The 25049-nt window shown below is 43.2% G+C and overlaps 1 protein-coding gene across 1 annotated transcript; it reads left to right on the top strand.

Moving 5' to 3' along the window:
• The first annotated feature begins 37 nt into the window (after positions 1 to 37).
• On the top strand, positions 38 to 15369 carry cdr2a (cerebellar degeneration-related protein 2a). Its single transcript, XM_055884161.1, has 7 exons — positions 38 to 280; positions 2394 to 2506; positions 7390 to 7538; positions 7709 to 7885; positions 10758 to 11063; positions 11148 to 11421; positions 11628 to 15369. Exons 1-7 carry the CDS (start codon positions 199 to 201, stop codon positions 11895 to 11897), a joined length of 1371 nt encoding a protein of 456 aa, XP_055740136.1. The 5' UTR covers positions 38 to 198; the 3' UTR covers positions 11898 to 15369.
• The last annotated feature ends 9680 nt before the right edge of the window (positions 15370 to 25049 follow it).

Genomic DNA, 25049 nt, shown 5'->3' with positions numbered 1-25049 from the left:
AAAAGTCGTGTTGCTTTTTACTCAGGGGCTGAGTTCGTTCTCCGGCTGCGCAGATTGCCACGTTGCCGCAGAAAGACACCGGACTACGACACCAGAGGATATTGTCTGGTCACTCCAGGCTGTTTATCACACCGGTGTTTTAGGATTCTGCCGGGTGGAGCGTGCACTCTCTATTGGGATACAATTGTAAAGTGGAAAATGCTGACCGATATGATAGTGGAGGAAGAGTTTGAGCTCAAGGATGAGGAGCCATGGTATGGCAAACAGGACCTTGAGCACGGTAAGATACTTGTGTTGCGGGCGTTGAAGGGAGGGATAGCTCGGTTGCGCCCTAAACAGCCGCAGCTGAGAGAGAACAATCACCAGCCTCTTATTGCAATACGACTCCACTATTATACAGTCATATGAGGTTACAGATTGGAAAATAATTACAAGGTAATTTTAAACTGTCCTAGACAAAATCAGTGAATATCCTCACGGTTATTGCACTCAGGCTGATTACATTTTCAGTGGCAGACATGCAATTGCCAACATTGCAACCGCAAGCCTCAAATAATACAATTTCTTAGACCCACATCCATTCCATTTAAAAAAATAAATAAAATTAAAGTCTCAAGAAAATATGAGTGATTTGTATCGAACACATATCTTATTGTAAATGGTAACACTTGTGACACTCACACAGTCAGTAATAGTGGGGTCTATATTGAGAATTACTGAGAGCCTTCTTGTTGCCAGGATATCCTGAGGCTGTCACTTCCCATGTGTTGATTGTGTCGTGTGTGTGTAGGCTACAGTTTTTGTAGTTTGTTTGGGCACTATTTGCATGTATATGTGTACTACATGATTATTGTGTACCTGTATGTTGTTGATCATGACACTCATTACGTGGCTGGCTGCAACCTGGTCTCAGAGCATTTTGTATTATTCTGTATGTAAATCCAATACACTCCATTTAGTATGATAAGTTTTGTATATTATGTATTAATTTGTGGATGTCCATCACCCAGTTTGTATGATATGTTCTGAATTATAATTTGTAATGTTATGAACTTACAATATGTTACGACTTTGCAATATAATATGTTACGAATTCTTGCTAGGTGGCTAGGATGCTAGCGTTAGCTAGGCTAGGGGGTTAGTTTAAAGGAAGGGTTGGCTAAAAGGGTTAAGGTTAAGGGTTAGCTAACATGCAAAGTAGCTTAAAGTAGTAAGTAGTTGAAAAAGTTGCTAAAATACAAAAGTTATCCGCAATGCGATTCGAACTCGCAACCTTTGGGTTGCTAGACGTTCTCGTTATACAAAACAAAAGGTTAAATTGATACACCTTTATTTTGTTATGGTTCCCACACAGCCATATTTCCATGTTACAGTGCTTGTTTTTAGAAAACAGGTTGACTACCTGTGCAAATTAGCTATCTGCGTCTCCGAACACGTGTGTAAACGGAAAGTCAGACGCCACAAACGTGTTGTCACTGAAAAATACTGTCGGCTGCAACTGTGTTAAACCCGCTTAAATCTGTGTACAGGAAGTGTGTATTTTGCATTTGGAAATAATATTGATGTGATATGAAAGTAGAGGGATTTATGTTTCTAGAACCATACCGCAATTGAGAATCGATTTAGATGGAGTTTTTGGCTGTTTTGGCTGCCAGAGCCAATTCACCTTTAAACAGAACATGTAAGGTCCTTGGACTAAAAGGAGTAATGTTAGCCCAATATTGGACTAAATGAGCCTAACATACTGTGTGTACACATTTGTGAAAGTGTGAACTGATCCATGTTTAGTGTGTATATGCAACAGTGATAATCGTACTCTCCTTGCGCTGTGTTTTGTCCAAATAAATCACCCCAGCCAGTGGTCCCAGTTGAGCATTATTTATTATTTATTAAATAGGAAACAGCACGTTAGTTGTGCAGGGCTTAATGATGTTGATGGCTGTCGATGGCAAAATCTGTAGCATGAAAACATCTGTGTTAGCAGTGGGCTTATGTGACCATTACATCGGTGCATGCTAGCTAACACACTTCTATACAGCAATGATATATCAAAGCATATCCCAGAAAGCCACTCAATCCCTAACAGGTACCATATACCCACACATGTATAAATCAGCAATGTACACATTGTAAAATATAAAAACAGAAAACAGTATTCAGAACGTGTCCTACCCCTTGCGTCCCATTTTCATACTGGGGAGACCTGACGTTCGCGATCTCCCCCTTTCTGCAAGCGGGGCCAATAACAACACGCCTTATTTTCATCGGAATTGAACTAAACAATAAGAATGCTTGAACTTTAAATACACCTTTCTTTAGAGGCAAGTTGGAAACATAACCAACCCTGTTACATATACAATGAATGTGTTTTGTTTGCGTGTATCTATTTACAGATCTCCATTTGGCGGCTCAGCTGGGTAAGACCCTGCTGGACCGGAACCATGAGTTGGAGCAGGGGCTGCAGCAGATGTACTCCACCAACCAGGAGCAGCTGCAGGAGATTGAGGTAGTTAGTCTAAATATGATCATACTAGGCCACTGAGAGCAAATACAAACACACACACCACATTGTAGGCAAATTTTTTCCCCCCAATGATTTAGAATCAGTCGGCAACATAAGATGTGTAATATGAATGAGTCACTTTTTAAACCTTGCTCTGAAGGTCACTATGGCTGGAATATTGCTTATTAATAAATTATCATTTTAACATTCATTCACCAAACTGACTTAGTCTTAGCTAACCTGTCCTTCGGAAAGTATTCAGACCCCACAATGTTTTACACATTTTGTTAGGGTACAGCCTTATTCTAAAATGTATTATTGTTTTTTCCCCCTCATCAATCTATACAATCTATACAAATTCAATTTTTGCTAATTCATAAAAAAACTAAAAAACATCATGTTTACATAAGTATTCAGACTCTTTTCACAGTAGTGTAACGACCCTGGGTTTATAATCGCTAATATTGACTTCCGCATGAGCAGGCTTTTGTGGCACAGTCGATAGCGCACTGGACTTTGGGCTAGAAGGTCGAGGGTTCGAGACCTGCTCTCTGCCTGTTTCATTACATTGGTGTCAGAAGTGATCGGACCTTGCATCCACGGCAGTGAGTGTGCTTGGCCGGTGAGCGCGTTCCTGTAAGACGTAGAGTCGCAAGCTAGCGCGAGGACGCGCTCTTTGAAAGGAGGAAGTAGTGTAATGACCCTGGGTTTATAAGCACGGATATCGACTCTGCCGCACAAGCATGCTTTTGCGACACAGTCGCTAGCGTGCTGGACTTCGGGCTAGAAGGTCGAGGGTTCGAGACTTGCTCCCTGACTGTTTCATTACAGTACTTTGTTGAATCATCTTTGGCAGCAATTACAGCCTTGAGTCTTCTTTGGTATGATGCTACAAGATTGGCACACCTGTATTTGGGGAGTTTCTTCCATTCTTCCTCTCAAGCTCTGTCAGGTTGGATTGGGAGCGCTGCTGCACATTTTCAGGTCACTCCAGAGATGTTAGTCTGGGCTCTGGCTGGGCCACTCAAGGACATTCAGAGACTTGTCCTGAAGCCAATCCTGCGTTGTCTTGGCTGTGTGCATTGTCCTGTTGGAATGTGAACCTTTGCCCCAGTCTGAGGTCCTGAGCACTCTGGAGCAGGGTTTCAGATCTCTCTGTACTTTCTCTTGATACTGACTAGTCTCCCAGTCTCTGCTGCTGAAAAACACCCCCACAGCATGATGCTGCCACCACCATGCTTCACCGTAGGGATGGTGCCAGGTTTCCTCCAGACGTGATGCTTGGCATTCAGGTCAAAGAGTTGAATCTTGGTTTCATCAGACCAGAGAATATTGTTTCTCATGGTCTGAGTCCTTTAGGTGCCTTTTGGCAAACTCTAAGCAGGTTGTCATGTGCCTTTTACTGTCAGTGACCATTGGGTTCTTGGTCACCTCCCTGACCAAGGCCCTTCTCCCCCCCCGATTGCTCAGTTTGGCCGGGCGGCCAGCTCTAGGAAGAGTCTTGGTGGTTCCAAACTTCTTCCATTTAAGGATGGAGGCCACCGTTTTCTTGGGGACCTTCAATGCTGCAGAATTGGTTTTGGTACCCTTCCCCAGATCTGTGCCTTGAACATGCCCTGTCAACTGTGGGACCTTTATATATACAGATGTGTGCCTTTCCAAATCATATCCAATCAATTTAATTTACCACAGGTGGACTCCAATCAAGTTGTAGAAACATCTCAAGGATGTTCAATGGAAACAGGATGCGCCTGAGCTCAATTTCGAGTCTCATAGCAAAGGGTCTGAATACTTATGTAAATAAGGTATTTCTGTTTTTTTATTTGAATCAATTTGCAAACATTTCTAAACCTGTTTTCACTTTGTCATTATGGGGTATTCTGTGTAGATTGCTGAGAATTTTTTTAGAATAAAGCTGTAACGTAACAAAATGTGGAAAAAGTCAAGGGGTCTGAATACTTTCTGAAGGAATTGCACCTGTCCTGTATGTAAACAAAAACAGGGCTTCGGTGTTCAAAAGCAATAAGAAGCTTAGCTCAACTGTATGACGTCATTAGGGAAAAAAAACTACGCACAGACCAACAAGTCCATCAATGGGAGCTGAAAGTCCACGTTGACTAATCTCTCCCCCAAATCTCTTTTCTTGTCAGGCTCTTCCGATCGTTAGTTTCCTCTCGTTAAATGGGATCAAGTGAAAGCCTGTCTGGATTAGCGCATGACTTAATTGGTCCTTGGCATGGTGCAATGCAAGGACAGGTATTTGTCTTACTATCTTTAAGGCACCTTTAGGACACCTTTCACCTCTCTGTAAGGAGAGCAGTGGCCAATGGCTTTATGCTTCCTTCAGTAGCCAAAGGCTTAGTCAAGGTAGTGAACTTTCACATAGTTACTACTGATGTTATCCTGCCACTCAACACAGGGTATCTAAGGCTGTGTTTAGACAGCAGAGCCTAAGAGAACTTGGTGTGCAAATGCTCTTTCCTGCCTCGCACCTCATGATATATGATGGTGTGTTTAACGACCAACATTTTGGGGTTCCCTAATAGTACCCTCACTATATTCACGGGATGTATCCTGCTGAGTATTCAAACACACATGTTCTCAGTTAGGGTAGTGGTACAAACATGACATTTTCGTATTAGACCTTTCTGCCTTTCCTCCATCATCCTGACTAGTGACCACTTCTTAAGTATGAACTCCTTGCTTGTTCACAAGGGTTGACTTGAGCTATAGGTGCCGGGCATGCGGAACAGGTCTGATTTGTACAATAAATCACTTCATTTCTAAACAAATAAGCATGAACAACAGATCTGTACAAAGATTAGCAAATATGTGCACTCCGCAGGTGCTAGCTTTGGGTGACCATGGTGGAACAAGCAGTATGTGTCCGGTGAGCAGTCTCAACGAGTTCACACAAACAGGTGATACATTCAAACGGTGTTCAAGCGCAACGTGTTCGTTCAGCACCTAACCAATCACAGGGGATTTTAACATTAATGAAAAATGGCAATTCCACAGTAACAGAATGATACTGAGACTCCCAATTTTCCACTTTCAAATGTACGTAAAATAAAAACCAATGATCGCAAAGTGAAAAAATTAAAACATACAACTTCATGTACAAGGACTACTTTTAACAGTTTCCACAAAATTTTACCCAAAACACGCTTACTTGAAGAACAGTGCAGAGGCAACGTTTGGTAACAGAATGACGGCACAAACAGCACAGACCATCATTCTGTTACCAAACTTTGCATCATTCTGTTACCGTGGAATAGCACAAGCGTAGCCTAAGACCAGGTACAGACACCACATATAGAGATGGTCAGATACATGGGATTACAACTCTAAGCACTGAAGGCATTTGCCTCATAATAAGCACTGTAAAGAATTTTAAGGTCCTTTGTTGACCTGCTGTCAGTTAGATGGTCTCTCCAGTAATTCAAATAGAACGGTACAGTTGGTATAGTCGGACATCCTGGGGTTAAACGTCAAGACAGAGGTCTTAGACTAGAGGGTTAAAACCTCTACAGGATCGGTGTCCCCCCGCTGGACGGTTGAGCTAACGTGCGCTAATGTGATTAGCATGACGTAAGTAACAAGAACATTTTCCAGGACATAGCTATGTCTTATATGGGCAGAAAACTTAAATTCTTGTTAATCCAACTGCACTGTCCAATTTACAGTAGCTAATACAGTGAAATAATACCATGCTATTGTTTGAGGAGAGTGCACAGTTATAAACTTAAATGTTTCAATTAACCGATTTAGGGACATTTGGGCAGACTTGATACAACATTTAACTGTAATGCAACGGTTCATTCAACTTTGCACAGATACTGCTGCCATCTAGTGGCCAAAATCGAAATTACGCTTAGTTCTAAGTCATGTAATGGCCTTGTTCTTGCATTTCAAAGATGATGGAACAAAAAGAGAAAACATGTTTTTTTTATTTGTATTATCTTTTACCAGATCTAATGTGTTATATTCTCCTACATTAATTTCACATTTCCACAAACTTTAAAGTGTTTCCTTTCAAATGGTTTCAAGAATATGCATATCCTTGCTTCAGGTCCTGAGCTACAGGCAGTTAGATTTGGGTATGTCATTTTAGGTGAAAATTGGGAAAAAAAGGGTTGGATCCTTTAACAGAGGAATATATGCTTTTTATTTTCAGGTAACGGTTAGATAGATATGTAAAGTTCAAGGTACTATTGTCACCTATGCAACTACTGTGACAGTGTTACTCATCTGTCAGTATTGTGACACTGCTATTTTTTTTACTTTGGACTCTTAAGGTCTTTGTACATTTTTGACTGCAAGATCAGTAAGGTATCTTTCACATGTAATTGAACCAGCTCAAAGTTCCATTGACGTATTTTTCAACTGAAGTGTGTCTCTCTGAAGGAGATCACTGAGTGATGTGGGTTAGGGATTTATCCTCCTATGCCTCGTCTGCCAGTCAGTTAATATCAAAATCTAATGATTTGAATTAGTCATGATGGTTCGAGGGCACACAGGGGGATCACTTAGGAGTCCTTTAACAAGTGGCAGTGACCCATCCTGATAATGCTAAGTGGTATATGTCCCAGCCCTATGCTTGCATAAAGTATTCCGGTCACAAAGCCACAGTGTTTTGCCAGTCCAAAAGTGTGTTCGGTGCTTCTGGTCCTCTTCAGAAGACGCACTGACCTGTGTCGTAATGGATCATTGTTCTGAGAATTGAAATACTGTAACAGTCATAATAGAACCATAATTAAATGCTTGATCAATACTTACATAGAGTTTATACTGTATCACCTGACAAACACTGGACCCTATTAGTGTACCCAAAAACTGTTCTATCCATCCTATTTCAATGGCAATTACCTTTGACCTCCTCCCAGTACCTGGCTAAGCAGGTGGATTTGCTGAGGCACATGAATGACCAGCATGCTAAGGTATACGAGCAGCTAGATGTGGCGGCCAGAGACCTGGAGCAGGGCAACCACAGGCTGATTCTGGACAACCGTGTCGCCCAGCAGAGGATCAACTGGTGAGACTCAGGACTTTGATTCCTTTCTGAAAATAGCAACTGCAAACATTTCTTCCCCCAGTATAAATACTTAGACCCCAAATTTACTAAGAGGCAAGGTTTTGGCTAAATTAATTTTCTCCACAAAGCTCAGTAATTCGAACCACTTCTATGCTTGTCCTCTCTCTCAGCCTGACAGAAACGATCAACAGTCTTGAGACCCACATGGAGGACTTGCAGACCCAGGTGGAGGAGCTGAGGACAGCCCAGTCTGACCGGAGCAGGAGAGAACTGGCCGAACAGAGACACAACCTCGGAGCACAGAGTGTGTCCTGCCTCAAGGAACTGTATGACCTGCAGAAAGACAAGTGAGTGTGTGCATGTATGTGTCCTGCAGCTGTGCAATTGAACCTGGTGCCAACAAACCGCTTATGTTATTGTTACTCTAAAACATAGCCATTCCACCACAGAACCAGATGTCTTCAGCTTTATTCAGCTCAAATCAATGTTGATCAATTTAATTCTCATCTCAACCATGCCAACCAAGACTAGGCTGAGAAGAACGTAGATGGAGACAAGAGACCAACTCTAAGGCCAGCTAATTTGGTTTCTCATTCTGCAGTGGGAATGGTCACAGTGAACTTTGTATCACAACACTAATTTCCTGCACTCTGATTATAGTAACTGAACAATTTGGAGATTATGTGCATGCTAAGAGAGGGAACACAATAACAAACAATAAACAGAGGAAGTTACCTTAAATGTTATTTTTAAAGTACAGTAACAAGCATGTGCCTTGAGGGGAATGTTTTACTTCAGCTAGCCTGAATGTTTGTCACTGGCCAAGTTAAAGTACATCATTCCAGGAACTGTGTGTCTGGCCATGTTACAGGTCCTTCTGAAAGTTTTTATAGAAACTGCACTATCGATCATCAATGGTGTCAAACCAGCAGTCATAGAGCCTCTTCTCATCTCTTCCCTTTATAGTGATCTGCCTACTGTGTATTCCCTTTCAGTACACATTAAGTAAAGGAGACAGGCAGAGAGACACTTTCACTATTGATATGGGTCCATAGTGTAATGACTATGTATTACCGTCATTATCAGCCATGTGCTGACTGAGTGTCCCCAGGTCACACACACCACCTAATCTGGGCCAAGGCTTTTCGGACATAATCCCCTGCAGATAAATCTTTGAAGGGGTTAAGTCTAGCCTGTATACACACACTAACATACACACATAGTTTAGTAGCCTGTTTTAGCATGCAATACAAAACCACTGATAAAACACATACAGTACCAGTCAAAAGTTTGGACACACCTACTATCCAAGGATTTTTCTTGATTTGTACTATTTTCTGCATTGTAGAATAATAGTGAAAACATCAAAACTATGAAATAACAAACAGGGAATCATGTAGTAAACAAAAAAGTGTTAAACAAATCAAAATATATTTGAGATTCTTCAAAGTAGCCACCCTTTGCCTTGATGACCGCTTTGCACACTCTTGGCATTTTCTCAACCAGCTTCACCTGGAATGCTTTTTTCAACAGTCTTGAAGTTTCCACATATGCTGAGCACTTGTTGGCTGCTTTTCCTTCACTCTGCGGTCCAACTCATCCCAAACCATCTCAATTGGATTGAGCTCGGGTGATTGGAGGCCAGGTCATCTGATGCAGCACAGGTCATCTGATGCAGCACTCCATCCCTCTCCTTCTTGGTCAAATAGCCCTGACACGGCCTGGAGGTGTGTTGGGTCATTGTCCTGTTGAAAAACAAAAAATGATAGTCCCACTAGGCTCAAACCAGAAGGGATGGCATATCACTGCAGAATGTTGTGGTAGTCATGCTGGTTAAGTGTGCCTTGAATTCTAAATAAATCACTGACGGTGTCACAAGCAAAGCAGCATCACACCTCCTTCTCCATGCTTCACGTTGGGAACCACACATGTAGAGATCATCCGTTAACCTATTCTGCATCTCATAAAGATAAGGCGGTTGGAACCAAAAATCTAAAATATGGACTCATCAGACCTAAGGACACATTTCCACCAGTCTAATGTCCATTGCTCGTGTTCTTGTCCCAAGCAAGTCTCTTCTTAGTGGTGTCCTTTAGTAGTGGTTTCGTAGCAGCAATTGGACCATGAAGGCCTGATTCATGCAGTCTCCTCTGAACAGTTGATGTTGAGATGTCTGTTACTGAACTCTGAAGCATTTATTTGGGCTGCAATTTCTGAGGCTGGTAACTCTAATGAACTTATCCTCTGCAGCAGAGGTAGCTCTGGGTCTTTCCTATGGCGGTCCTCATGAGAGCCAGTTTCATCATAGCCCTTGATGGTTTTTGCGACTGCACTTGAAGAAACTTTCAAACTTCTTAATTTTCTACATTGACTGACCTTCCACATTGACCGATGTCTTAAAGTAATGATGGACTGTCGTTTCTCTTTGCTTATTTGAGCTGTTCTTTCCATAATATGGACTTGGTCTTTTACCAAATAGGGCTATCTTCTGTATACCACCCCTACCTTGTCACAACACAACTGATTGGCTCAAACGCATTAATTAAGAAGGAAAGAAATTCCACAAATGAACTTTTAACTAGGTACACCTGATAATTTAAATGCATTCCAGGTGACTACCTCATGAAGCTGGTTGAGAGAATGAGTGTGCAAAGCTGTCAAGGCAAACGGTTGCTACTTTGAAGAATCTTAAATATAATATACAGTGGGGAGAACAAGTATTTGATACACTGCCGATTTTGCAGGTTTTCCTACTTACAAAGCATGTAGAGGTCTGTAATTTTTATCATAGGTACACTTCAACTGTGAGAGACGGAATCTAAAACAAAAATCCAGAAAATCACATTGTATGATTAAGTAATTAATTTGCATTTTATTGCATGACATAAGTATTTGATACATCAGAAAAGCAGAACTTATTATTTGGTACAGAAACCTTTGTTTGCAATTACAGAGATCATATGTTTCCTGTAGTTCTTGACCAGGTTTGACCCCACTGTATATTTGATTAACACTTTTGTTGGTTAATACATGATTCCAGATGTGTTATTTCATAGATTTGATGTCTTCACTGTTCTACAATGTAGAAAATAGTCATAAAGAAACTCTTTAATGAGTAGGTGTCCAAACTTTTGACTGGTACTGTACGTGATAAAAAAAACAGGCCTCTATAACCACTTTCACCATCTTGTTGAACCTTAGTCCTTTTCCCTGTCCCAGGTACATGGCCTATGAGAGCCTGCGTGTGGAGCATTCCTGGACAACAAGGAAGGAGTCCTGTCAGGACCCAGATCCCGAGGAGGAGAACTCTGTGCTCCAGCGCTCCATCCAGACCCTGCAGGCTGTTCTGGCCTCTGAGCGGGGGAAGCGGGAGGCAGCAGAACAGGAGACTGAGCTGACTGCCAGGGAGAACGGGGCTCTGGAGCAGCGACTGGCCCTGCTGGAGGGCTGCCGGGCTAGGCAGAGGGAGCTGGAGGCAGAGGTGGAGGAGCTACGGCAGCTGTGGCAGGCCGACTACGCCAACAGGTACGATCATGACACTTTCTATTCAAACTTGGTACATGTTGTTTGTATATTCAGCATAATAAAGACAATACTCTACTCCACCAGCGTTAGGAGACCTGACCGGCTACTGCTGCCTGACACAATCTTCTTCACCCCAGAGGAGAAGCCCAGTCTGGTACAAAAGGAGGAGGAGAAGGAGGTGGGGGAGCAGGGGAGGCGCAGCCTGCAGAGGTGCAACAGCGAAAGTGTTCTGAAGGGGACACTAGCAGACGACATCCGGCGGGGGCATGAGCGTACATGTATCAGAAGAGCAGAGGCGGTGAAACAGAGAGGAATTTCCCTGCTCAATGAGGTGGATGCCCAGTATAGTGCACTACAGGTAAAGGGTTTCATTTCTCATTATTGCATAATCAACACAAAGACCGAGGGTGAAATATTTCAATTTGTTTACGATGTGCCCTATGAATAAGAATGACAAACGAAAGGTCTAGGAAGTGAAGCAAATGACATTTTTAGGCAGTAATTTGAGTTTGTTATACAGTGTGGAAAATTGCCAATGAGTGACTGAACGTTTGCCTCCTGCAGGTCAAATACGAGGAGCTTCTGCGGCGCTGCCAGCTGGGGGCAGACGGGCTCAGTCACAAGGCCGTGCAGACACCCCACAGTTCCCACGGCACTGTCAGTTACCCTCGACGCCGCCTCTCAAGCTCGGCCACCTCCATCGGGCTCCCAGCTGTCCCCGAAGACAACGGGCCTCAGCCGGAGTACAAGGCCCTTTTCCAGGAGATCTTCACCTGCATCCAGAAGACCAAAGAGGACCTAAGTGAGAACAAGTGGCCGAGTCAGGGTCATTGACTCTGGGGACAGTGATGTCAGTATTTGTTCTTTCTGCACCTTTGAATGGACTGCTCAAGAGGATATTGCTATAGGAGAGGGCCTCAAATAGCAGATCCCAAAGGGTGTTTTCTGTGTGTGTGTGCGCGCACGTGCACTAACACCTGTACCTCTTATACAACATGGACCCTGTTGTCTCCTTCAATCCTGTCAACGCTATCACCTCGACACGCTCCGATGGTTTCATCAATAAGCACTATTATCTACCGTCCATCACTTTGACTACTTTCCATCCTTATCTACAAGTTTGTTTTTGGCGCAAACATTTCCAGGTCAGATGTTGATAATTGGATTGTGTGAGTCCTGATGCTATCACCTCTTAGCATCCGACTGCTCTTATGCCTCATTTAGCTCGATTTAGATGGCACCACCTCTTCACTTGAAGTCAATGGGTGCAATAATATTAACAACCAGGGTTTTTCTATTCTTTTGTTTTCTACTAAATTCAAGTAATCATAGCAATTAGAATGGTATGTGTGTGTACCATAGATTTGGTCTTGCAGCTTAATGAGTGGGCCTACGCTGTGTTTGTTTGTACGCTGATACCACGTACAGAACCACCATTGTACAGATCTTGAACTTGCTTAGACTATCTAGCAGTCTGTGTTCAATCCGCTTAGTGTTAAGCCTGTCGGGGGAGCCATACCTTTTGTGCACACTGTACATATTGCCAGATTATAGATTTAACTACATTTGTGTACCTTTTTATTATGCCAACTAAAGAGTACTGGACTAGATGGAGTACTTTATAGACTCAATAAGTACTTTATAGGTGCACATATATATATTAATCTCCACACACACAAAAGTATGTGGACACCCCTTCAAATTAGTGGATTTGATTATTTCAGTATAAAATCGAGCACACAGCCATGCAATCTCCATAGACACACATTGGCAGTAGAATGGCCTTACTGAAGAGCTGCGTGACTTTCAAAGTGGCACCGTCATAGGATGTCACCTTTCCAACAGGTCAGTTCATCAAATTTCTGCCCTGGCAGAGCTGCCCAGGTCAACTGTAAGTGCTGTTATTGTGATGTGAAAACATCTAGGAGCAACAACGGTTCAGCCGCGAAGTGGTAGGCCACACAAGCTCACAGAACGGCAACGGCGAATGCTCACTACCGAGTTCCGAACTGCCTCTGGAAGCAACGTAAGCACAAGAACTGTTCGTCGGGAGCTTCATGAAATTTCCATGACGGGTGCGTAAGATTGCCAATCGTTGGCTGGAGTGGTGTAAAGCTCGACCCCATTGGACTCTGAAGCAGTGGAAATGCGTTCTCTGGTGTGATGAATCACGCTTCACCATCTGGCAGTCCGACGGACGAATCTGGGTTTGGCGGATGCCAGGAGAACGCTACCTACCCCAATGCATAGTGCCAACTGTAAAGTTTGGAAGAGGAATAATGCTCTGGGGCTGTTTTCAAGGTTCGGGCTAGACCCTTCAGTTTCAGTGAAGGTACATCTTAACGCTACAGCATACAATTACATTTTAGACGATTTGGTGCTTCCAACTTTGTGGCAACAGTTTGGGGAAGGCCCTTTCCTGTTTCTGCATGACAATGCCCCAGTGCACAAAGTGAGGTCCATAGAGAAAGGGTTTGTCGATTAGTGTGGAAGAACTTGACTGGCCTGCACCGAGCCCTGAACTCAACCCCATCGAACGCCTTTGGGATGAATTAGAATGCCGACTAACAACCAGGCCCAACATCAGTGCCTGACCTCACTGCTCTTTTGGCTGAATAGAAACAAGTCCCCACAGCAATGTTCTAACATCTAGTGGAAAGCCTTTACAGAAGAGTGGAGGCTGTTATAGCAGCAAAGGGGGGACCAACTCCATATAATGCCCATGATTTTGGAATGAGATGTTTGACGAGCAGGTGTCCATGACTTTTGGTCATGTAGTGTATTTATGGAGGTTAGGCCTATAGTAGTCAACATTGATTTATAGATAGATTGGCCTGTAATACTAGAGAACCATAAGTGAACACTGGAAAAGGCCCAGTCTGTTCTCACTGTTTCATGGTCGTTTGTGTAATGTGTCCCTATAGCTACCTATGCCAACAGGACACATCGCGTCTTTGCACTTTCCACTGACCGATGGACACTTTGTAAAAATGTATTTATTTGACAATTATTTAGACGATGAGATGGTATTTATTTCCCTATGCTAATATTTGTCATTTGTCACTTTATTCCAGATCTATAATGTGATTGTTGCGGTAGCGAATGCTGATTCAGAGGAGTTCAGTGGTTTTGAGTTTGACTGACACTGAGGTTCAAAGTATGTTAAGGTGCTTCTTAATTGAATATGTGAAACTTACGTTTTGTAAGCGGAAGTGTTAACACAACAGAAAAAAGAAGATATATGATTAAGGTTGCAGCGAGTTGTCTTTTAATTTGTGGATCCCTCAACAAAAGGTGCTTCATCTCAAAGCCCTAAGAATGGTAGACTGGTGGTTCTCTGCTCAGAAATATCCTGCCTTTAGACCACAACAAATGAGGGTAGGAGCAGTGGAGACGGTCATACAGACACTGAGACACTTCAGATAACCAAGAGGTCAGATCAATACATCGACATCTTTTCCATCTCAAGTCCAATGCTTCTCAGTGTCTGGTTTGCCGGATGGGTTTACTGTTTCTTACTTGTGATGGACTGAAAAGTAGAAACACTAAGCCTGTCAATATTGACATCCTTTTTGCTCCTTTCAAAATACTTGGCTTCTTGGTGTCTCAGGGCAGACATAAGGAATATAAATACATGATATTTTGACAAGGAGATGCATAAAAACAGCAGTACTGCATCCTTCAAGGACTGGAGTTGTGTGTATTAGATGAATATACAATCTGGATTAGATGATCAGTAGCCAAATGGTCAGCTGAGGAATTACCTGTTATAGCCTACTTCTTTGTTTCAGGAGTTTATTCAGAACAGTGGAAGATAGACCAGGGGATCAGTTAGAACAAGTTCTATGTTCTCTGTTTTTCAATTTGATTTATTTCACCTCACCTGTTGTGTAGATTCACATTACCTCTGTGACTGTTCTGTTTTGAATAAACCCCATAACAGTCTCTGGGCTCAAAATGCAGCTGTACATCAACAATGGTGAACTTCAAGTTGCCCTTTCTCCCTCTACGACCAGGGTCCATTATGACGTTACTTATCCTGGACCGAGACTCCAACTTGACTTCCATTTTGTGTTTTACATCAAATTAGAACTTGAAATGATATTATATGGCTGAACTATTTATTAATTCTATACTTGATATAATGAAAATGAGAACTATTACAAATTACAATTTCATAGTAATATACAACTGTAATTAATATACAGATGCAGCCTATAGTATGATGTCATAGATCAGCATTACAAGTGTTCTCCATGATGACTAACACATGCTTACAGTGAACCATTAAAAAATAATTGTGTAAGAGGTGTTATCAGTCTTTCCCATACAAGAGCCTCATGGAGAACATGCCCAAGCAAACGTGGGTTATATGTTGGCTAGATAAAATAGGCTTCATAGATTGATACCATCGTGTCACTGCATAGTTACTGGGAGGGCTGTCTCAGCCAGCCCTCCTTCCATGTTTTAATGTCTGTATTAAATAGGGTACATTAATATCTCTCAATATGCATGTGAACTGACAAACTATAGCGAGAGAATCTATCCTAAAGGGTACAAGGTAGACAACCGTCACACATGTAGACCTACAGTACTCTTAAAATGGCCTCTTAAAGGAAACCCATTTTTGATGTTATTTCGTATTTGTGCATCTCTGAGCGACGTTCTATCGATTCCCGGGGTCATTTTAATGTTTTCATGTGTATCTGAGCTATTCGCCGTTCAAGCAGGCAGAAATACAGCCGGTATGACGACTTTTGTGTCATACAGTATATTACATATCCTACTTTACATGTATTATAGGACAAATTAGTCATTCTGATCAAGGGACAAATCTCGTCCCCCACCCCTTAATTCTGAACGAGCACCTCAGTCCTCAAATGTCCTTGGGGATCGCCTCCCAGGCCAATAATAGGACTTTGTCTTCCAGACTGCTAATAGCTTTTACTTAACGACTAGTTTCCTGCCCTACTCCCAACAACCCCCAAATCCACTAACCCTCCACAAAAGGGGATTACATGCTAATCTCGGCCATAAAGAGACTGTCTTGCAAAGACTCTGGACTCTGTGGACACTGAGAGAACTTTGTGTTGGCTTTCAAATCAACCTGCAATTGAGACCTACGTTTGGTTGGGAGACTGTATGAAATTGCTTGCTGATAAAAGATTGTAATGGAAAAGCGACGTATGTTTTCTTCAGGCCTAAAACAACTTCAATGCAACACAAAGTGGAGACTGAAATGTAGGCTAGGCTATAGCCTATCAATGGCGCTCCTATATACATGTAAAATGTCTTATTAGATTCCAGCTTGGAGCCAGAACTCCATTCAAATATTTTGGCTCGCTGGACTGAGGTGTGGGAGTCAGAATGTTATGCACGCCCTCATGCCTCTGTCCCAAATGCATAGCTGTATGTCTCAGTTCATTGTATAGACTCCGCTCTGTGACCTCAGCAGAGAACGTATGCCAGGTGGAACTCAACAACACTCAGAGGTTATCCTGTCCTCAAGATTTACACGACTGTGGAAAATGTAAAGAACATGTTTTTGTGATTCATGCTTCAATTTCTAATAATTCATTAGAAATTGAAGCATGAATCACAAAAACATGTTCTTTACATTTTCCACAAGTGTAAAGGAATGAATAAGAATATGTACATATAAAAGATGGATGGGCAATGACAGAGTGGCATAGGCAAGATGCAATAGATGGTATAAAATACAGTATATACATATGAGATGAGTAAAGCAAGATATGTAAACATTATTATAGTAGCATTATTAAAGTGACTAGTGATCCATTTATTAAAATGGCCAATGATTTCAAGTCTGTATGTAGGCAGCAGCCTCTCTGTGTTAGTGATAGCTGTTTAACAGTCTGATGGCTTTGAGATCGAAGCTGTTCTTCAGTCTCTTGGTCTCAGCTTTGATGCACCTGTACTGACCTCGCCTTCTGGATGATAGCGGGGTGAACAGGCAGTGGCTTGGGTGGTTGTTGTCCTTGATGATCTTTTTGGTCTTCCTGTGACATCGGGTGCTGTAGATGTCCTGGAAGGCAGGTAGTTTGCCCCTGGTGATGCGTTGTGCAGACCGCACCACCCTCTGGAGAGCCCTGCGGTTGTGGGCGGTGCTGTTGCCGTATCAGGCGGTGATACAGCGCGACAGGATGCTCTCAATTGTGCATCTGTAAAAGTTTGAGGGTTTTAGGATACAAGACAAATTTCTTAAGCCTCCTGAGGTTGAAGAGGCACTGTTGCACCTTCTTCACCACACTGTCTGTGTGGATGGACCATTTAAGTCTATCTGTGATGTGTATGCAAAGGAACTTAACTTTCCACCCTCTCCACTGCTGTCCTGTCGATGTGGATAGGGGGCTGCTCCCTCTGCTGTTTCCTGAAGTCCACGATCATCTCCTTTGTTTTGTTGACATTGAGTGAGAGGTTGTTTTCCTGACACCTCACCTCCTCCTTGTAGGCTGTCTCGTCGTTGTTGGTAATCAAGCCTACTACTGTTGTGTTGTCTGCAAACTTGATGAATGAGTGTAGGAGTAATTGATACATATGTAGGTAGATATCACACTATTAAACAATAGACAGGTGTATACTAGAAAATTGGAGAAGAAGGCAGACGTGAGTGCATTTGCCATTCTGGTAAATACAGGAAACCAAAGATTAGCAGATTGCCAAAGTCATACGTGCTTTAAAGTGCATGTATGGAAAAAGCAGGACACCATTATGAAGATAAAATTGACAGGAATGGCCATAAGTGCTTAGGGTAAAGGCCGTAAGTGCTTAGGGCAAGATAGACATATATTAATTTTAGGGGACAAGGGGGTCCTGCCCCCATTATAATCTAATCAAGAGCGGATACAGGCAATATTGGGCGTAGACAAGCAGGAAGCCTGAAATGAAGTATAATGGTGGCAGATGACCATAGGAGAAGTAATTTAATTAATGTATATAATGATCTCATGTGTGTGGATGTGTATAAAGAGCGAACCAGTGCTCTGGGAAGGGGTGTGTTCCACGGGACATTCCAGTTGGCTATACAATTGTAATAAAAGCATGTTTTGATTTCACAAGTTCTGATAAAGCGTTATATTTCTGAGATGATTTTCCACGACATGAGTTGGAGGAGTGCATGGCCACACAGTCATGGGTGAACAGGGAGTACCGTTCGGGGCTAGGCACGCACCCTTGTGGGACCCCATTGTTGAGGATCAACAAAGTGGAGATGTTGTTTCCTACCTTCACCACATGGGGGTGGTCCGTCAGTAAGTCCAGGACCCAATTGTACAGGGTGGGGTTGAGACCCAGGGCCTCAAGCTTAATGATGAGCTTGGAGGGTATTATGGTGTTGAATACTGCGCTATAGTCAATGAACAGCATTCTTACATCGGTATTCCTCTTGTCCGGATGGGATAGGGCAGTGTGATGGCGATCGCATCATCTGTGGACCTATCGGGACGGTAAGCAAATTGAAGTGGGTCTAGGGTTACAGGTAAGGTGGAGGTGATACGATTCTTGACTTGTCTCTCAAAGCACTTCCTGATGACAGCAGTGAGTGCTACGGGGCGATAGTCATTTAGTTCAGTTACCTTTGCCTTCTTGGGCACAGGAACAATAGTGGCCATCTTGAAACATGTGGGGACAGTAGACTGGGATAGGGAGAATATATTATTGATCAGCTTGACATTATGGACATAGCCTATTGTTTGGATTTGATTGAGGTATTGGTGTTTATCTATTCTCATCCACTATCAACAATAAGACCACTCACATTGGCAGGAACAATGGTTAAACAGTAATCACATCTTGAAGAACTGAATTTCATCTCAAGTTCTATCATGTGGCCTATTTCAGAAGCATATGAGAGCGCTTTAATTTCAGTCCAGTTGTATTGAAAATAAAACAATATAGAATGGGAAAAATGTGTAATTTATTTCCTGCTGCTATTGCCTACACAAACTACACTATTTGCTTGCAGTGCATTTCATTGGACAAAAAGCTTAAAGCACCTGGTATTCCCAGGCAGTCTTCCATACACGTACTAACCAGGCCCGAGCCCAAATCTGCTTAGCTTCCGAGATCAGGCGAATTCAGAATGGTATGGCCATAAGCGAAGGAATGGTGCAGCTGTAAAACCTTTTGAGTATCTGAGGACCCATGACAAATATTTTCAGTCTCCTGAGGGTGAATAGGTTTTGTCGTGCCCTCTTCACGACTGTCTTGGTGTGCTTGGACCGTGTTAGTTTGTTGGTGATGTGGACGCCAAGGAACTTGAAGCTCTCAACCTGCTCCACTACAGCCCCGTCTATGAGAATGCGGGCGTGCACGGTCATCTCCTCTGTCTTGATCACATTGAGGGACAGGTTGTTGTCCTTGCACCACACGGTCAGGTCTCTGACCACCTCCCTATAGGCTATCTCATCGTTGTCGGTGATCAGGCCTAACACTGTTGTGTCATCAGCAAACAATTAATTTATTTTTTCCCCCAATTTTTTGTTTTACCATGTTTTGTTCATGGTATCCAATTGGTAGTAATAGTCTTGTCTCATTGCTGCAACTCCCGTATGGACTCGGGAGAGGGCGAAGGTCGAGAGCCGTGCGTTCTCCAAAACTCAACCCAACCAAGCCGCACTGCTTCTTGACACAATGCCCACTTAACTCGGAAGCCAGCCGGACCAACGTGTCGGGGGAAACACCGTGCACCTGGCGACAGTGTCAGCGACCACTGCGCCCTGCCTGCCACAGGAGTCGCTAGTGCATGATGGGACAAGGACATCCCTGCCGGGCAAACCCTCCCCTAACCCGGACGACTCTGGGCCAAAATCAGGCAAAACATTGAAGGGATTTTACAGGGCCCTAACGGACTACAGACATTGACAGTCTCCTAGCCTAAAACAAATGCTGAATGTACTGCCTACATTGAGGGAAACGCACTGTCCATTATTTGATTTGATCAGGGCAGGGCAGGGCAGGGAAGCACTGACAAACTGCATTTAGTCCAATAAAATACATGATATTATTAGGGCGATAAATAAAAGGCAATGTGTCGCTCACTCATCGGGAGACAGAGGAATGTCCACGTTGTGACTCAACACACTGAAAAAGCTCCAGCCTTGCTTACATTTCCAGGCCATATATTTCACTCTTGGGGGGGGGGGGCATATCCTATGTTGACACTTATGACAACTTCATGGACTAGGGCCCTATAAAATACGGCACGGAATCCAGACATTCAAACAGAAATTCAACATTATTCAAAAATGTTTTGAACTTAGGAGGAAGTCAACTAAATCCCTTCAACTTGTTAGAAAAGGCATTCATTTGCCCAAGTGAATCATAAGACATGAACAAAATGCATCAGTGATTCGTATTTCCACGCAACTTTCAGAAACGGCACAGGACTGCCCAGTTTCTGTGCGCATGCGCACACTTTGTGTAGCCGTTAGCTTATGAGGCTAATGATATAACCTTCTTCTGGTAGAAAAGGAAAGGCTTCCCCCAAAACCTTCTCAATTAAAAGTTGACTGCAAAGTAGCCTATGCCAGCCTGGCAGAATTATATCATGATTATTTGCATCAATCCAGTGGCCATTTGTTTTGCAAACTCCGCAATAACACGAGCGCTACAACACGAGCGCTACAGCAACACCGCTTAACCAAACTAAGGTCTCTTCCTGGCGCACACTTGCGTTTAAGGGTAACTACAAAAGTGGTCTCCTGATAGGGTTTAAACATTGTCATGGACATCCAATCGTGTTGTTTTTCTATTAATAAAAAAGGTTTATTTTGAGAGCGAAAACCTGCAGAAACAGGGACAAACGGGGAAAAGTAAATGGAGAAAGGGGGGAATTTGGGGGGGGGGGGTCAGGCAAAACATTGAAGGGATTTTACAGGGCCCTAACGGACTACACACATTGACAGTCTCCTAGCCTAAAAACAAATGCTGAATGTACTGCCTACATTTTGAGGGAAACGCACTGTCCATTATTTGATTTGATCAGGGCAGGGCAGGGCAGGGCAGCACTAACAAACTGCATTTAGTCCAATAAAAGACATGATATTATTAGGGCGATAAATAAAAGGCAGTTGCTCCACGCATGACACAAGAGAACCCTCTACTGGCGCAAAAAGCTTACAGCACCTGGTATTCCCAGGCGGTCTCCCATCCAAGTACTAACCAGGCCCGACCCTGCTTAGCTTCCGAGATCGGACGAGATCGGGCGTATTTTTTTTTTTTATTTTTTTTTTATTATAAAAAATTCTTGTTTTACAATATTTACAAGTTCAATATGCAAAAACCATTTCAATCAATACATTTCTAAACATAGGCAGGCAAACAATTCACCCCCTATCAAATCAAAGAACCCAAAGAAATTAAAATACCAGAATTATACAACCAATGCATACAAAACTTTATTAAGACAAATTCCACAAAAAAAAATAAAAATAAAATAAAAGTAAATAAAAAATAATATCTCCAACACTTTACACATCAAAACCCATACACCAAACCACCATCCTCCCCCACAGTAATAAATCCACAATCCTTCATAAACACCCTCTTAAAATCCTCCTGCTTAGACCTATACATCAAATCTACATCCTTCCTTATCAATCCTTCAAATACCTTCCACACTGTCACCCTCTTTCCCTCAAACCTTGCCAAGTTCCTCCTAGAATATACCGCATACCTTGCATGTGATAGCATAAAATTCAACAATACAATATTCCCCCCCCTCACATGCTGACCCACTCCAAACAATACCAACCACCTCCAATCAACCCCACCTATTATCTCTTCTCCCCAGTACCTTTCTAACATTTCCCTCAACCTCACATAAAACCCCGCCACATCAACACATTCAAACATCATGTGCATCAGATTTTCATCCTCATCTCTACATACATCACACACACGAGACACTGACCTGTCTACCTGATGTAACACCACCTTAGTAAAAACACGGTTGTGCCTCAACATAAAGTCAAAATGGGTACATTCTAGACTGTTGAGCCTCACTACCATGTTTTCCCACAACGTCTCAACTTCCATCCCTGGAAAAACTTGCCTCCACACTTTCTCCGATGCCGGCGCTCTGACCTTCCTGGTAATAGTCGCCCAGTATAAGGCCCTCACCTGAGTAGAGGATAAGGCTTGCATGGTTTCTCCACATTTCACCTTCATCTCAGGCAAGGTCTAAGACTCCATTACTCGAATGATTGTCCAGCAGCCTCACCCACTCCCCTGGAACACACTCCTTTATCCTCTCATACATTCGCAACACCGTCCCTTTTCTGACATCTTCATCTATACCCCAGACAGTATCTACGATCGCCTGATCAGGCAGGAACCCCGGCACCACCTCATACCTAAAGTCCCTCACTCTTATCATGCCTGCCTTCATTATTACCTTACTCTCCATCATCTTTCCCTCTGATTTCAGCATTGGGTTCAGAAAAACTGGTATATTCAAAATGACCCCTATAGAGTCACACTCATAACTTACCTGCGGTAAGAACTCTGCCCAGGCCCTGAACACCTCCTGGTAAAACTCAGGCACCTCTGCATACATGCTAGGCTTAAAACACATTAACAACCCGTAATCCCCACAACCTCCACTCCTATGCAACCAATGTCTGAAAAACTCCTTCCACCCCTGACCCTCCTCCCCATACAAAAACCGTTGCACTCTTAACCCTCATGGCTTTTAACTTCACTTCCAGATCTATTAATCTCAACCCACCCCTATCATAATTTGCTATCATCACATCGTGAGCAATCTTCACCCCCTTCCCACCTCACAGGAAATCAGACACTAAATTATTAATTCCCTTCAGAACCCATTCCGGCATGTCCATAACCCCTAAGGTATACACACATTTGGACATCAACAATGCATTCACCACCACCACTTTCCCCCTCAATTTTAATTTCCTTTGTTTCCAACAATTTAAAGTCGTCTTTATTTTATTAATCACCCCTGTCCAAGTTAAGTCCCTCGCCTCCCGCTCATCTACCCCAATATTCACACCTAAAATTCTCACATGCCCCTTAACAGTCTTAAAAGGAATGTTACATGTACTTATAACATTATCATCAGCACATAACATTTGTGACTTTTCTACATTCACCTTAGCCCCAGAAGCTCTCCCATACACATCAAAACACTTCATCAGACAATTCACACTCTCTCCATCCCGCACAGTACATGTGGTATCATCAGCATAATGATGCATTACACTGACGCCTCCCCCCGGGAGGTCCACTCCATGCACTCCTCCATCACGCTTTACAAACGCCGCTAGAGGCTCTGAGATGCTGTATAGCAATGCAGACAATGGACAACCCTGCCTAACAGACCTGCCCAGGGGAAAGGAATCAGTTAGCACACCATTACATTTAACGACACTGCAAGCTGACCCATACAAAAGCTTCACCCATTCTTTAAGACGAGGCCCGAACCCAAATCTTGCCAAAGCCTCTAATAGGAACCGATGCTCTACCCGATCAAAAGCTTTATTCAGATCTAGACAGAGCACCGCCCCTCCCACTTCCTGCATCTGCTTCACTACATCCCGGATAGTGCAGAGGGTGTCCACTACATCCCGCCCTGGAACTCCATAGGCCTGAGTAGGTGCTATGATGCTTCCCATCACCTTATTCAACCTATTTGCCATTATCTTAGCTAGCACCTTATTGTCTGAGTTCAAAAGGGTTATTGGTCTGTAGTTCTCTAATTTCAGTCTGCTCCCCTTCCCTTTATATAACATAGTCAACACACCCATAGCTAAAGATTCAGGGACTACCCTCTTCTCCTCCATACACACATACACACGCAGCATCAGTGGGGCCAGTATGTCCCTAAACTCTCGGTAAAATTCTGCAGTCAGACCATCTGAACCTGGGCTCTTATTTAAGTTCAGGCCCAAGATAGCAGCTTTAATCTCTGCCAATGTAAAATCAGCATCACACATCTCTGCATCCTCAGTCGACACCCTAGCCTCCACTGCTTCTAGCACTCTTCTCATACTCACTTCATCTACCCCGCCCGACGTAAATAAGCCCTTATAAAAGGAATGCACTGTATTTAAAATTCCTTCCAGATCTGTCACCCTCTCCCCTCTCTCATTTAACAGCTCCGTTAGAAAACTCCTTTCCTGCATCCTCCTTTCTAACCCCAGGAAAAAAGCAGTATTCTTCTCCCCATCCACCACATACTGTGCTCTACTCCTCACCACTGCCCCCATACACCTGTGCCTCTCTACTACCCTCAACTCCTCCCTCACCCTCAGGTACTCTGTAGCATCATAGCCTGGACAGTTTTCTACCTTTTCTAATTCCAATAACAGGCGGGATTTAAGAATCCTCTCCTCCCTCCTCAACACATTTGCCTGTCTTGCACTAGATATTGCCAGCCTCTTGAACTCCCCTTTTAATCCTTCCCACCACACACTCACATCAGACTCAAATAGAGGATCTGACACGGCGTCTTTCACTGCTGCCTTAAACCCCTCATCCTTCAGCAGACTGGCATTAAGACACCACAAACCCCCCCCCCCCCTCCCCTCCCCTGATGCACCCAGCCGGAAAAGCAGAGCATCATGGTCACTAAAAAATGTCTGAGAATACTCTACCCCCGCAACCAAGTGCGCAACCTCTCTATGAGCGAGACACAAATCTATACGTGACTGCTTGAGCTCACCCCTCACCACTTGTCTTCGAGAGAACACCCGCTTATCTGGATTCCTCTCCCTCCATATATCCACCCAATCCTCATCCCGCATTAGCCTTACTAGCGCTCCCCTAGATGAGTCAGAGCCAAAATGTGCGCTACTTGAGGCATCTAGCCTATCCATCCATACATTAAAATCTCCCACAAGCAGACAGTTCTTCCCACATAATCCCCCCATTGACATAAACATAACCCTCCTATCAATTTCTTTATTAGGAGCATACACATTGTATAAAGAGTACTCTACA

Source organism: Salvelinus fontinalis, chromosome 2 (assembly GCF_029448725.1).
Source record: "Salvelinus fontinalis isolate EN_2023a chromosome 2, ASM2944872v1, whole genome shotgun sequence".
NCBI classification, from domain to species: domain Eukaryota; kingdom Metazoa; phylum Chordata; class Actinopteri; order Salmoniformes; family Salmonidae; genus Salvelinus; species Salvelinus fontinalis.
Note: the sequence above shows the minus strand (reverse complement) of the source record. Positions and strands in the feature narration are given on the sequence as shown.

Coding starts and splice junctions, on each gene's coding strand:
- cdr2a (XM_055884161.1), top strand. CDS start 199: ATGCTGACCGATATGATAGTGGAGGAAGAGTTTGAGCTCAAGGATGAG. Junction 11,064..11,147: donor CAGGCCGACTACGCCAACAG/GTACGATCATGA, acceptor CTACTCCACCAG/CGTTAGGAGACCTGACCGGC. Junction 11,422..11,627: donor CCCAGTATAGTGCACTACAG/GTAAAGGGTTTC, acceptor TGCCTCCTGCAG/GTCAAATACGAGGAGCTTCT.